The following is a 14578-nucleotide window of genomic DNA, read 5'->3' as shown; positions in this document are numbered from 1 at the left end:
GTTGACATCCTCTGAGATTCTGCCCGGGTTCAAGCTAGCTACTTAAACCTCTAAAGATATTATAATACAGACTCTCAAAAAAAAAAAAAAAACCTGACACTAGATCAAATATTTAATGTGAACAGAGCTTGAGGGAAGGAAAAAAAGTTTTCTATTCACTGCGAGAAATATCAGCTTTCCTATTTTCCATTGGAACAAGCTTTCGAAAATCTTACCAACCACACTTACCCAGGAAAAAAAATAATATACAATCTGACAGTGCTTATGACAAAAGAAAATCTAATTACATTTCATGAAAACAAATCTTCATTCAACTCCAACTGTATAAATTCAGAGATGTGTCATCCAGAACCTTGTGGAAGAAATGGAACAATGCTGTCCTTTGTACTGCGGATACAACTAAAAAACAAACCACCTCGGGTCTACGCTGTATATGTCCCGGCACCAGGGACATCATTGTGCGTTCAAAATATTGAATGGCAAACTGATATTGTCAGAGTAATATTAATAACGAAAGCTCCTTATAAATAGAAAGCACAAGGCCCTGGTCTCCCAGGAGGAAAGAAAAGGAGTTAATATAAGGTCTTAGCCCAGAGCTTGAACTTTACATTAAGCAAGATAATAATAATATTTATACAGTGTTTTACGTATTTCAAGCCCTTTCAAGCTACTAGGCACACTATTAATTTCTAGTGATTTAGCGATGACATCAGTGGGTGTCATAGAGGATGGCCTTCATTTCAAAAGCAGACAGGAAATATCAAATATGACATATTTGTGGCCCATCTCATGAGAAGGGGGTAAAAAGAGGAAATGGAGATGGAATTTTTCCTAATAAACTGTCGATACCAAGAAAATGTATAGAAGTTTGATAAAAAGAGATTGGAGCCAGGGAATTAGTGGCTGGCGAGGTGGGGGTTTGGAAGCTTGCATGGTAACGAGAAAGAGGTCCCCTCTAGGAACTTGGAAGTCCCAAAGCCACAGGATGAATATTCCAAATGGAAGCCACCTCCATCTGAAAGATGAAGATGTATGCTTTTTTTTTTTTTTTTTTCTTAAGGCCAGCAGAGAACAGAATGTAATCATTAGAGGTGCAGAAAGACACCCGGAGAGGGTGTCATCGACGTATACTGTCTAGAAGGGAAAGACAGGGTTAAAATGGGAGGGGGGCAGGAAAGAAGTCTTTGAAGATTTCATAAAGGGTCTTGGAGACTGAGAAAGGCTCTCACCAGAGACAGGCGGAGAAGGTGGTGAATATGAGTCTGCTATTTAGAAATCATTACAGCCGCCGCTTACAAGTTTGGCAGGTTCTTGGTACAATTATATAACTACACGTACATTTGGCGGATAGAGATGAATTATGTACTATGCGTGTAATTACATGTAGCCAAATGGGTACTTTTATTTGGTGGGTATTTACATAGCACGGTGAATAGTGTACTTAGAAATAATTAACATAAAGTATTATTTAAAAAACAAAACAATTAAAAGTAGTTTGGTTTTCTTGGGCTCCAAAAAAATAAAAGAATCTGGAATCTTCCTTTTATTTATTCCAGTAGTTGATTCCAAACCATTCTGAAAGCAGTCGCCAAAGACAAAAAGGAGGGCAATTTCCCTCTGTTGGGTATAATCTTTTGATTTAAGGAAAAGGCCTTCTCACATTTAAAGTGTCTCGAAACTTCTGTCAGGCTTTAGATATTCCGGAATGGAATATCTACAGCCGGACAGATTGTTTTACAAACTCAGGAACCTCGAAGGAGTATCTTTATTTTTTAAATTTTTTTAGTTGTAGATGGGTACCATACCTTTATTTTTATTTATTTATCTTTATGTGGTGCTGAGAATCGAACCCAGTGCCTCACTCATGCTAGGCAAGCACTCTACCACTGAGCTACAGCCCTAGCTCTCAGATGAGTATCTCCATATGGTTTTCAACTTCTGTTTTGTAAAACTGAGATTCTCCATACAATTTATTAGGACTACGATTCCTTTCTGTCCTGAATAGTCATGTCATTATGATTTATGATTATTTGTGAATAAATTTTATGAGGTCGCTTTTGGCACTATGTATTGTTGCTGGTTATCTGCACTATTTCTTGTTGAAAACTATTTGAAACCAAGTCTCATTTGGATGCAAAAACTATTTAGACTATGAATGAAGGTTTTAGGATAGATTGCTTGATATTTCCTTTGAAGCATATCACATAGGATAGATGATTTCCTGAATTATTTTCACTTTTTTTGGGAGTTTGGTTAAAAACTCTAGATTTTCCCCCAACTTTTCCTGGGGATAAGGTTTCTAGGGAAAGTGTAACTTTTATGGGTCATAATAAATAAGATATCAGAATATAAAGACTTCTTTTGTATGTGTGAGGGATAAAGAGTATGGCTTTTTTTAAAAAATAATACCCTACAGTGTAAGACATTCTTCAGTTTGAAACAATTTCTTGTGGTTAATTCCTTCAAGGAATTAGGTCAAGAATATCCAAACAATTACTAAGTTTGAGTTTTTGGAAAAAAAAACTCAATGTATTTTTATTTCTTGGGGCTATTGAAGCTGGATGAGTTTAGTGATAATCAACCCATGTGGTCATTTTGGAGAATTTGCTGATTTTCACCTAAATGGATTTAATAAACTGTATGTAGATATCAGGAAGGAGGAGAACCCACCAAATGCAATGAGGTTAGGGAACAGTGAACCCTAGAAGATACTGCAGTTTTCTGCACGTTATATTAGTAGTATCATCTCTTCAGCATGGTCACTCAGTTTTCTTTTTAAGGCAAAACAAAATGGGTCACAAAAGAAATTTAGGAGGTCTGAGCCCATGCATTAGTCATTTAGTTACCTTATTTGATGCTAAGCTATATTTCATTTGAAGGTGTCAGGAACAAACGTCATTTGGGTGAATCCTCCCATCTGATTACTGGGGGCTTAATCTTGAAAGCTCAGGCTGGGGAATTAGTCATGTACTTGGGAACTGTGAGCTTTCTTCCCCTAAAGGGAGAGCCAGAACATTAAAAAGTGACCAAATGCCTCTGGATTGTTTTTCTTGTGCTTCGTGCTAAGTAATATCAATTACATGTCAAGGTGCTTTTTGGTTCTGGGCCAGTTCTCTTGCTGATCTATCTCTTTCTCACACTGTGTTCTGGGAGGTCACAGCCATTATTGTGTTGTTATCTTTGTGGGTGACAGAGGATACCTACGTCCTAAAACCTTCCTCTTTTCTTAATAGTTTACACAATACACAGCTTTGTAGATCCTTCTCTAAGAAGGATCCTACTAAGATCCTTCTCTTAGGATCCTAGTAGGTCCTCCCGAGCCTTTACTGTATTGTGGGGGGGGGGGGAATAGTCTTTACAAATAGATTTGATTTACTCTTACACTATGTCTATACTTGCTCAAAAAAATTTAAAAAGTTTAAAATTTTTTTAGATGTTGATGGACCTTTGTTTTATTCATTTATTTACATGTGGTGCTGAGAATTGAACCCAGTGCCTCACACGTGCTAGGCAAGCACTGTACCACGGAGCCACAACACCAGCCCCCCACCCCCACATTTTTTTAAAGGTCTTTTAGGATTAGCTCACTCAACCAAGATGATTTTAGGTAAGTGGTTTATCTTGAATGATTTTCCTTTCAAATTGGTAACATTTTGTGTTATGAGCAAAGTCATCCTTAACTTCTTTCCCCCCTGGAGAGAGCAATAAGACTTGTGTAACCCCAAACTCTGGTAGAAGTTTAAAATTTATTTAAACAGAGCTTAACCTCTGGGTCACCCAATGTAGTGTTTCTCTACTAAGTCAGGTTAACATGTAAATAATATAAATATAACCAGGAATGTAACAAGAGTATTTAATACTCATCAACTTTATTTCTAAAATATTACCGTGGATTCAGAACCCTGAATTCCAACCAGATGTACTTTTGGATTATTACACAGGTCATATATATTTCACTTTTTTTTTTTTTTTTTTTTTGGTTCAAACCCAGGGGATAGACACGATAATTAGATTGAGAACATCTGTACCAAATCCAAACCATTTCCCTGATCCTTCCCCACGGCAGGAATTTTTTTTTTTAAAGCCCCTGCACATTTTATTTGTCTAGCCACTTTAAGGGCAATTCCTGGGTCTCCCTGTCTGCCACCGCACACACTCAAGGGGAGGGCAGATTGTCCCCAAGTTTGGGAAAAGAGAATAGTTGCAAGTGGCACTGTTCAGTATGGGAATGACTTACGGTGGCAATGCCCCTTCCCGCCAGGAACCTAGCTCCGGGACAGGGCGTGGCCAGACACAGAGGCTCGTGCGCGCGGGTGGGCACGTGCGCTCGGACCCGAGGACCCGAGTGTCGGGGCGCAGCTGCCCTCTACCGGGCGTCGCGGTCGGAGCTGCAGCGCGGCCGCGGGCCGACGGCGCGCGCCAGCTCGGGAGCCCCACACAGAGGCAGCCCGCGGCCACCCGACGTCCGCAGTGCCTGCCCGGCGACGCGTCACAACCTCTCGGCCGGAGGTCGCGACGCTCCTTCCGACGCCCGCTCGCTCCCACCCACCTGCTTCCTGCCTCTCCAGCGAGTCCAAGCTGCGCTGGGGAAGCGGAGCGAACCCCCTTCCAGACCTTGGGAGCCTCCCCTCGATGAAAAGGCCTCTGGCCCCAAGGCAAGACCTGGGGACAAGTGTGCTCTCTAAATTCGGGGGACTTTCATTCCCACTCCCTTAGAAAACGCTGAGTCCACTTTTCTGATCAGCGCTAAACCCTCGAACTCAGTTGAAAAGCAATTATTTTCCACTTACATGTTTTATTTTGTATCCCATACAGATTTTTTATTTACATATAATTTTCAAGATTAAGGAATTTGGGGATTTGTTGTAACTAATCACACGTTAAATGAAGTGCGGGAGAGTAGAAGTACAGTTTCCCTACTGGAAACTCAAACTCGCGCTGTGTGATCAAAGATGATGATCGAAAAATGGGTGCTTGGGCTAGGTTTCTGCGAAGAAGGAAATCAACAGTAGTTCGCATTTTAGCATTTCTATGCACTGGGGCCACTTTTTCTGTTTGGAATGAACATTTCCTAACCTTGGGCACCCTAAGCAGTAGAAACCGAGGTGTCTGAACCACGGGGAGTTTCTGGGGTCCTTCTGGAGAAGCAGTGTCCGCTGTGTGTGTGTGGGGGGTACTGCCCTGTGCTCCAAGACTTTTCCTGTCATGGCCTAACCTGGAGCGACCTGGGCGAAGGGGGACCGCGGGGACCCCCGAGCCACCGCCGTTTCGCAGTGCATACTGGTGCGACAGCGGGGACCGTGCGGCCCCGGCGTGGGGGGGATGAACTGACCTAAGGGTCAGAGCTGGTTTCCCCCCAACTCCACTCTCCCAAACGTGAAACGCAGTTCCTGGTCGCCGCGGTCTCCGAGTCCCCGGTCGGACGTAGAGGGGTCGGAGCGCCACGGTCAACCGCCAGCGCGTCGCGCACACGCGCGGCTGCGTGGGCCTGGGCCGCGCGGGGTCGGGGCCTGGGCAGGTGGTCGCGGCGGCTCAGCGTGCGAGCAGAGGGGCGAACACAGCGCCGGCGTCCGCCTCGCGCTGCGCACGGCCCCACGCGGGCAGCCTGGAGGGGCTGCGCTAGTCCGCCTGCGACCCCCGGGGGTCCAGCCTGCGCCCCAGGTGAGCGGGGCCCGGGGCCTCCCGCGGGGCCCGGCGCCCCTCTCGCGCCCCGCAGCGCCCCCTCGGGGCCGGGCGCGCGGCAGCCGCGGCTGGGGCTGGGGGCGCGGGAGGGGCGGGGGTCGCGGGCCGGGCGCCCGCCGCGCGACAAGGGGGCAGGGCCGCGCGCGTCAAGTCGGCCGGCGGCCGCCGCGCCCCCGGGCTCCGAGTCCGGCTCCGGCTCGGGCTCGCCATGGCTGCGGCGGCGCCGTGAGGAGGAGTCCGCGTCCGCCGTGGCGGCGGCGGCGGCCCGCTCCAGGCCGGGTTTTGGCGCCGCCCGCCTGCTGCCTCCTGGCGGCTCCTGAACTCCAGCCCCCTCTCTATCAGCCTCTCACTCCGTCTCAATATGTCTCAAGATGGCGGCCAATGTGGGATCGATGTTTCAATATTGGAAGCGCTTTGATTTACAGCAGCTGCAGGTCAGGCTTCTCCGCGCTCGGCCTCGCGCCCGGGGGTGGGGGCTACGGGCGGTCGCGGCCTCCCCCAGGGCCCCGGGCTGCCGGGCCGCCGGGGGGCCGCGGCGGCGGGGAGGAGGGGGTGCCGGGGAGAGCGGGGCCGAGTCGGGGACAAGTCCCTCTCGCTCCCCGGCCCCCATTGATAACTCGCTTGATCGGAAATTGATCCTCTTTGTTCAATTCATCGATCAGCCCAAGATGGCGCCGGGAGCCGCCGCCGCCACCGCTGCCCCCGGTGTCTGCCCCCACCCCGGGCGCCCCCCCGGCCCTGCGCCGCCGCCGCCGCCGCCAGCGCCGCCGCCGCGGGACCGGGGAGGGGGCGGCCGGGCGGCCCGCGGGGCGCGCGCGCGAGGGGGCGCGGGCGGCGGGCGGCGGCGGGCGGCCGGAGGGGGCTGCGGCCCGGCGGCGGCGCCCGCCCGCGCGCCCGCGCCCCCGGCCCGCCGTATTCCCGGGGAAAGTTTGTGGGGAGTTGCTGTGGGGGGTGAAGCGCCTGCCTCTCCAGGAGGAGCCGCCGCCGCCACTGCCGCCGGCGCGGCGGAGCTGGGGCTGGTGGCGCTGTGGTGCCGCCGGCTCGGGGGAGGGTCAGAGCGGCCACCGGCGGCGGCGGCGGCGCGGCCCGGCTCCGGCCAGGCGGGCGGGTGGCCGGGCGGGCGCCCGCGCTCCCTGCCCGGGCCGGCCCGGCCCCGGCCGCCGCCCCCGGCTGTCAGCGGGCCGCGGCGCGCCGCCGCTCCTGCTCCCGGCGGGGCTGCGGGCGCGGACCCCTGGTTTGTTTACGTCCCGGGAGCGCCCCGGGGCCACCCGCGAGCCCCGCAGCCGCCCGGCTCTTTTGTGTGCCGGCGCGAGTGGCGCGGACCTGCCGCTTCGCACCCGGGGTTCCCCGCGGGGGCGCTTCGGGGAAACTTGGCGCGGGGCGGCAGGGGCGCCCTGCGAGCGGTGCCGGTGGGTCGCGGCGCCCGGGAGGTGGGCGCGGGCGCGGCAGAGGGAGGCGGGCTGCAACTTTCCCTGAGCGCAGGCCCCGCGCGGCGCGCCGGCTCCCGGGCTGGGGGCGCTTCCTCTCCGCCGCCGCTCCGGGCGGCCCTTGCAGCACGCCCGGGGACTCCCGCGGCCCACAGTGACCCGCCGCCGGCTCCTCTCCGGCCCTCTCCTCGGGGAGCCTGTCCTCCCCGCGGGGTCCGCCGGCGCTATGGAGCGCGCGGCAGGTCCGCCCCGGGGCGGCTTTGCGGGCCAGGTTTTCGAAAGCAGAGCCCCGGGGGCCCCGCTGGACTGTGGCGTGCGGGACCACGGTCCCCGAGCCGACCCCCAGGCGCCGCGAGGGGCTGCTGCCGGGGCTCCCCACCCGGCGTCCGAGCTGCCGCCGTGCTCCGGGGCTGTGTTCCTGCCTGCCATCCCCGACCCGGAGGAGCTGAGCGCCCGAGGGCTGCGCCCCGCACGGGCCAGCTCGGCGCCCGCGACGCCGAGACAGCCCCCGGACTCTGCCAGGTGGATGTTGTGCGTAGCCGGAGACAAGTTGAAGGTGAGCGGCGTGTGGGCCCCAAGCTCCGAGAGCGCTGGGGCGCGGGAGTGGGGACGACTCTGCTGCTGGGAAGGGCCCAGGGCAGTCTGGTGCTGGGAGGTGGGGAGGGGGTTCCTGTGGCGTCCCTGGGGACCGCTGCTGCTCCCAGCTCTGAGGTGTGTGTGAAGGTGAACTTGGCCCAACTTTACTAACCCGGTGGGCTGGGGGATAGTGACCGACAGCACCTTTAGGAGAAAATGAACTCCACATTGAGGCTTGTAAGAATCCAGGCAGATTGGATTAAAGCGGATGTGAGTGGAGTCTGACAACTTTAATTGTATGTGCTTGTTTTCTGCCCTTGCCGACGGAAGAACGATAAAGCAGACTCATAGTCGTTTTGAAATTTCCTCAAATTTCTCTCTTAACTAGGAAGAAGACTATGTGAAATATGTATTTCCGATAAGATTAAAACTTAAAGGAGTTTGAGTATTTATTGACCAAAATAGATTACTCCAAAGTGTCTGTTGTGTAAATTAGATTCCTGAATGTAATGAACACAGCCGAATGGCATTTTTGATAAATTGGTCTACCCTGTTTTAGTAAAAATAGCTCCCTTTTACCATAATTTAATTCCTGTGCTTACTGTAAAACCCGTTGTGGAGTTTTAAGGGACAAACCTTAATTTTTTCTCCCTCTTGTCTTCTTAAATGTGACATCCTAGCTTAATATCAATGAAGTTTCTTTTTTAAGCAACCTGGCAGAACTGCCTGGGAAATGGATTTGGTTTCTAGAGAGTTATTAGATTTTATGAACTTGGTATAAATAGTTCCCCTCCACCCCAATAGATTAGGTGCTTGTTCAGGGGATCATAGCGACATTTAACAGTGTGGCTTCAGGATTCGATTCAAAGATTTCTGGTAGTTTACTCAAATGAACTTTATGTTGATCTTGAAAAACAGCAACCACCAAATAGATCCTTTCTTGGAACATTATTCTTGTACTGAGCATCCCTTGCCTCTTGGTGGTAGGTATTTGGCCTTAGATGGTTTCCTATGGCTGCTGCATCGCACATTTGAAAATGTCAGTTGAACATGGAAATGCCAAAGTTCCCTGGCCAGACTGGTCCTTTCTGTGGGCTCAGGGAGGTCTTTTGATTGTTGCAGATGGTGAATGGGCCAGTGAGACTGCGATTTGAGAGAGAAGTCATTAGTTTGAACTCTCTCGGCTTTGCAGACCCCTGGTACTGAGGTCTGCTTGCCTGCAGAGCCCAGTGAGGGTTGTGACTTCGCCATCTGAAGGTCGAGAGACTTGGTCTCGGCCAGGCAGATCCATGTTAGAGACTGCAGTGGATCGGGGTGAATTTAGACAGTTCTGTGCTTCTCCAGGGCCCCGTGGAGCTTGGGGCTTCCTGGGTCCTGAAGCCACCTTTGGTCTTGTGGTGAAAGCCCAGGAAGAGTTTCTGAAGACTGTTCTCTATTTTGCTTCCTTTTTAGTCCCAGAGGCTTGCAGTATGGACGTTTCAGAGCTCTGTCGTTGCTAAGACTCGTTGGACAAGTTTTCATCCTATCCCAGACTTGTAAAAACCAGACTTTTTTTTTTTAATAAGAAAAATACCATTGTATAAATTTATCTTTTAAACACACGTTTGAAAAAAGTGCACTTTCTAAAACCAGCTCATGTAACTCTGTTATGCGTTAATGGAGCTTGAACTTTTGGGGTGGGGCCTGCCAGTGGCTGGCTTCTCTTGGGGGTATTCTCTCTGCTTGGTCATGGCTTGCGTTCCTCTTTAAGGATCCTCTGCAAAAGTGAACCCTAAAACTTGTCTTCTTTTTCAAAATCAGAAGACTATTTCAGTTTTATTGCAAGTTCGTTTTTTGGTTGTTTCTCCTTTTACAGAAGCGCGTGTTGCCAGCTGTCCCAGACGGTACCGCAGAAGAGGTCTATTATTTTAATGAAAATATCTCATTCAGTGCCTTTGATTTAATAGTGGATAAACAAACTTCACTGCCGCTGCCCCTGTTTTTGTTTTCTTGTATTTTTTTATTGTAGGTGCCTTAGAGATCGGGCATGTGGGGTCCTTATCAGCTGATTCAAGGCTTCTCTTGGGTGAAACCATTATTATTTTTTCCCGAAGGTGCAGGCTAGTGCAGGAGTGGTTCACCTGGCAGCCCTTGATGGGAGGTGCAGAGACGCTTTGCCCGAGTTCCCAACTTCATGTGTGTTCTGTCAGGAGTCAGTCAGCACAGGAGAGCTGGAAAGGGGACCGACAGCCTGGTCCTCTCAGGAATGATTCTCTCCTAATCCACTGAGCTAACCTCAAGAATGCTGTCTGGTGACCCCTTTGAGCCCGGGACCTTTAATGGCTATTTAAAATGCCTTTTCTCTGTGGCTGTTCAGTTAAGAAACCCCACCAGGGCCGAGTGTGGGAGCCGGCAGGCCCTGGGTTTGGGGCTCTGGGATCCCGCTAAGCAGCCCCACTGTCCTCTGGCTCCGCTGCAGTCTGGGTCTCAATGGGGGAACGTTTGTTTCAGCACTACAGTGACGTGAAGCAAGGACCCATTTGTTAGGAAAAAACTTGTCAATTTTTTAGGAGAAATTCATCTTGTGAAGAACTCTACAGAGCTGGACTCACTTTCTGCCAAGTGTCCCCTTGGTGGCTCATGTAAATCTCGAATGTTTAAGACAGGTGTGTCTGCTGGGCTGTGACACAAATGACATGTAAAGTTACTGTGAAAGTGATTCTACTGTACAGGATCATAAGTCACTGCAGGAATTATTTAAAGCCTACTTAGAATTATTTAACATGCAACTTTAAAAATATAAGTGCTCTCCCCACCCGAAGTCTGATTTTTATTGGTAATTTCACAGACAGAAACGTGTCTGCCTAGCCCTTTTGTTTTGTCTGAAGCTTTGCATTATCGCAGCTGAGAGATAGTTTTGGTTTCAGCTGAAATTTCCTTGCCTCTGATTGTTTAAACCAGATCCTTAATCTTATTTTAACGTATTTAAAATGTTCAAAAAACCCGGAAGAATTGTTTTGTATAAGTAGCAAGTGAATGTAGTTTAAACACTCCAGCAATTCTGGTATCTAATTGGAAACAGGTGGAATTCTTGGAATCCTGTATTTGAGCCTTCCTGTAACCCAGCACAGGGACACTTTTTACTTGTGGCTATTCATCTCACCAGTGCTGTTTGAAGAGTGGCCTCACGGCCTCTCTCTTTCTCCACTACAGTGTACCTGGACGTTCCAGTCATGCTGGGCGTTTTAGGGACCCTATGCCTGTGGATACCTGGGCACTGAGAGAATTGTATGTGTGTGATGGTAGAGAGAAAAAGGAGTGCTGCTGGCCTCGGGAGAGAATTGACTTATTATCTGCTGTTATGTAACTTTTATAGCAAGGAAGTTCTGAGTTCTTTGCGACCTCTGATTTTAATAAACATTTATTGACCCGAGCGTGTAGGTACATTTTATTGTTCTCTAAATATGATTTAGCACTTAGAATTTATTTTCCCTAAAAGTTCTACATTTAGAGATATAAATTTCAGTTGCAACCAAAAAATGTGAACTTGGTGTGGAGCCCTAATAATAGGACCCTTGGAATCGTCTACCTGATTTTTCCTGTTGTGGTTTCCAAGCTGCGCTCCTGAACACAGGTGATGGCCCTGCTTTGCTCTGTGTTTCCAAAGCGAGTTTGGTCTGGGTGTAGGTGCTGGCTTTCAGAGGAGGAGTCGAGGTCTGCCTCTGGCCACTGGTCCTGCTGCAGTTGCCAGCTGCCATTGCTTCTGTTCCCAGCCCTTCTCTGGGAAGGCTGGTGGAGCAGAGGTGTGTCCTTGCAAGGAGGGGGTTTCCCCGGGAATGGAGGGGGACCCTGTGCTGATGTTCTCATTGACGCCACTCCAGAAGCCGCTTGGACGCACCTGGGTTGTGGCTTAAAGATTTTTAAAAAGCGCTTGTGCCTATTCACACAATGTGGCACAGTTTAAAAATGTAATGAGGTCGAACACTGTTTTTGAAAGATGTCTGAATTGTTGCAAACCCCACCAAGAGCCTTTGCTTTAGAGAGCAAACAACTCTCTGATAAAAAAATAATTCTCGTTCTGGCTGTAATTAATTCCTATAGGATGATGTTAATGCACAAATTAAAGGTTGTCAATTTCTTCATTTTAGTCTGAAGGCTTTTCCTTACTGCAGTAGTCTGCACGGGCCTTGGTAGAATTCTTGTGTTTAGTAAGAGTCCTGGGCCATGGGGTTGCCAGACCCCGCAAGTGGAATTGGTAGGGATCCCACCCACGGGGTCCTCCTGCACAGTCTGACAGGAGACTGTGAGGAAAGTGGATGGGGTCTGCCTGCAGGGATTTACTAGCATTGTAGGTGGGAGATTCACATCCAGTGGAACTGACGGTCCTGCTTCCTTCCAGAACAGTGTGTGTGAAGCCCAGGAGGGCATGCCAAGGCAGCGGGCACTCTTCTGTGAGCGGGAGAATCCTTGGGAGCCACTGGACCCCCTGGGTCTCGCATGAGGCCGCTTCCATCAGCTGACGCTTGAAATCCTGGATGCTTTTGACCATTTGGAATTTGTACAATTAATCTCGGGGGCAGGGGCGGGGGGACTACCAGCATTGAAACTCTGAGATGCTAGCTTGTTCCTGGCGTTGCTTTGTGCCTGCGTCACAGACATGTTTCTCTCTCTCGCTGAACGTGTTCAATAAGTAAATGTGGTTAACATTTTTAACAAGTTACCTGTGGTTGTCAGGTGTTCCCAGTTTGGTTGAGGGAAAAACACTTGGACACATTAGCTCTTTCTTAAGCGAATATTGTGAAATTGTGAGTAGTAGAATGCCATTCTTACTGTCATTAAAAGTTTATTTGGGTGTTGACAGTTTTTTGCTAAATGTGAGATGCTCAGATCCTGTCCATCCGGCACATGAAAAAATGAAACAAACCAAACTCTGCTCAGAGCTTCTTTCCATTTTCCCCCTACAAGCAAGATCGTTTTCCTTACACTAGGATTTCCCCCCTAGTAGATTGTGATTGTTTAGTTTTGTAACATAGTTTTACCTTTTTTTAAAAAATACTTATTTTTTAGGTGTAGTTGGACACAATACCTTTATGATTTTTTTAAATTTATTTTTTCTATGTGGTGCTGAAGGTCGAACCTAGGGCCTAGTGCGCGCTAGGCGAGTGCTCTACCACTGAGCCACAGCCCCAGTCCCATAGTTTTACCTTTTTTAAGACCAAAAAGGATATGATTTCTTCTGAGGCACCTTTGTTCAGGGGTTCTTTTGGACTTGTGAGTCCTTTGGTTTATTAAGACTTTCCCTCCTATTTTTAGGGGAGAAATAATTATTTAAATGAGGAAGATTTGATAAAAGTTAGTAGATGACTTGGAAGGTAAATGCAGTCTTCAGGAGCCTGCAGCTGCAAACATCAGCAGGCCCGGGGCTGTGGGTTGAGGCAGGGCCGCTAAGGAGCCGCCCTCGGCCTGCGCAATGGGAGCCCCGAGCTCTTGCTGTCACCTCTACCTGTCATTTCTTGCTCATCCTGCTCTGCCAAGCCTGTCCTCTCCTGTGTGTGACAACTGTTTTTTTTCCCTCCTTCTTTTTAGAATAAGTATTTGTGGTGCTCCATTATTTTGAGATTCTTGGAAGAAAGATGCAATGTAAATGAAAATTAAAAATAAAATTCTTGCTGGAGGGAATTGTACATCTAATTTCTTAAATGAGGGTTGGAAAAGACTTTGGTTCTCCCGTTGGAAAGAGGAACATTCTGTTGCTTCTGTCACCATTTTTTCATCACCCCAAAAGGTGTGGCAGAAAACGTGATTTTCATTTTGTTTTTCGCCTTGGTAGTTGATCTGGAACTTGAACCCGTGCTGTCTGATGTTAGGTCATTCTTCTCTGCCCTAGTGGTCCATGGAACACAGACCTTTCAAAGGTCCCCAGTACCCAGAAACTGCAGTAAAATTGTGAGTAGAGCTGTAAGTCGGATTTCACCTCGCTGTTCCCACAGCACAGATGTCCCAGGCGCACAGCTCTGAAGTCAGGTTGGGAGCGCGGGAGTGCTTGTTGATGCAGTGCAGAAACGTCGTTTCTGTAGTGGTCTTGCTCATTTCAACGGTACCTCGAATCCTGACTTTTGCCGTAATGCATGGCCTGGCATTGTTGGGTCAAGCAAGAGACAAGTTCACACTGGGAGTCATGTTCTGCTCTGTGGGCCTGTGTGGGCGCAGAGCCAGGCAGAGGCCTAGGTGCTGCAGGGCGCCCCTAGCAGGTGCCTGTTGGCCACAGACCTCGAGGGCGCAGGTGGGCTGAGGTGGCCAGATGCTTTGGTGAGCTGTGCCATGCAGTCATAAAGCTGTCACCTGGAGCTGGCTGTCCTAGGGGGAAAGCTGGGTCATCTCTCTTCTCCACCCGTTCCTCAGCCCTGGTACCAGTTTGTCAGCTTTTGACGTGGGAGTGGGAAAGGAAAAGCATTGCCAGTTATGGTTGAAGGTCACTGCCAGAGGAATTAGAAGTGGTTTGTGATTGTTTTACATGGCTCTGCGTTGGTGTGTAATTATGCTGTCGTCTTATAGCATGCCGATACTTTAATGAAATCTTTTTTGCATGTGTGCAGTTAGTTCTGGGGGCTGCTTATTGCATGTATGATCTAGGTCTTTTCTAATGCACAGGACCTGAGTACATAGTCTTGTTTCAGATTTGTCCATTTGAAGCAGGTCACAATTCATTATGGATGTATGGATGTGGTTGCCAGATGAGTCTTCCCAAGCCATTGATTGCCTCCTGTCGTGCCTCTCCTTAAATGCCACAGTGCTCATGTTGGTACCTAGTGGAGCCCATGTTCACAGGCATGCAGGCAGTTCCTGATAGGCGCCTCCACCTGACCTAGACCTTCCTTCCAACAAGAATGACCTCAGAATCTCCCTCACTTTGG

General features: G+C 49.5%; 1 protein-coding gene across 17 annotated transcripts in view; it reads left to right on the top strand.

Annotated features, from left to right (window-relative positions):
* The first annotated feature begins 5846 nt into the window (after positions 1 to 5846).
* The window catches only part of CUX1 (cut like homeobox 1), a 317448-nt gene continuing 308716 nt past the window's right edge, over positions 5847 to 14578 (top strand). For 7 of the 17 annotated variants that reach the window (XM_081297053.1, XM_081297052.1, XM_081297050.1 and 4 more), the window contains exon 1: positions 5847 to 6116. In XM_081297053.1, the coding sequence (XP_081153179.1) occupies positions 6054 to 6116 (63 nt within the window). In that variant the 5' untranslated portion in view covers positions 5847 to 6053. Of the gene's footprint in view, positions 6117 to 7332; positions 7666 to 14578 lie in introns of those variants that run through there. The other 10 variants (XM_081297055.1, XM_081297054.1, XM_081297060.1 and 7 more) reach the window with 3 other exon arrangements.

Source organism: Spermophilus citellus (genome assembly GCF_964194105.1).
Source record: "Spermophilus citellus genome assembly, chromosome: 6".
Classification (NCBI taxonomy): domain Eukaryota; kingdom Metazoa; phylum Chordata; class Mammalia; order Rodentia; family Sciuridae; genus Spermophilus; species Spermophilus citellus.
Note: the sequence above shows the minus strand (reverse complement) of the source record. Positions and strands in the feature narration are given on the sequence as shown.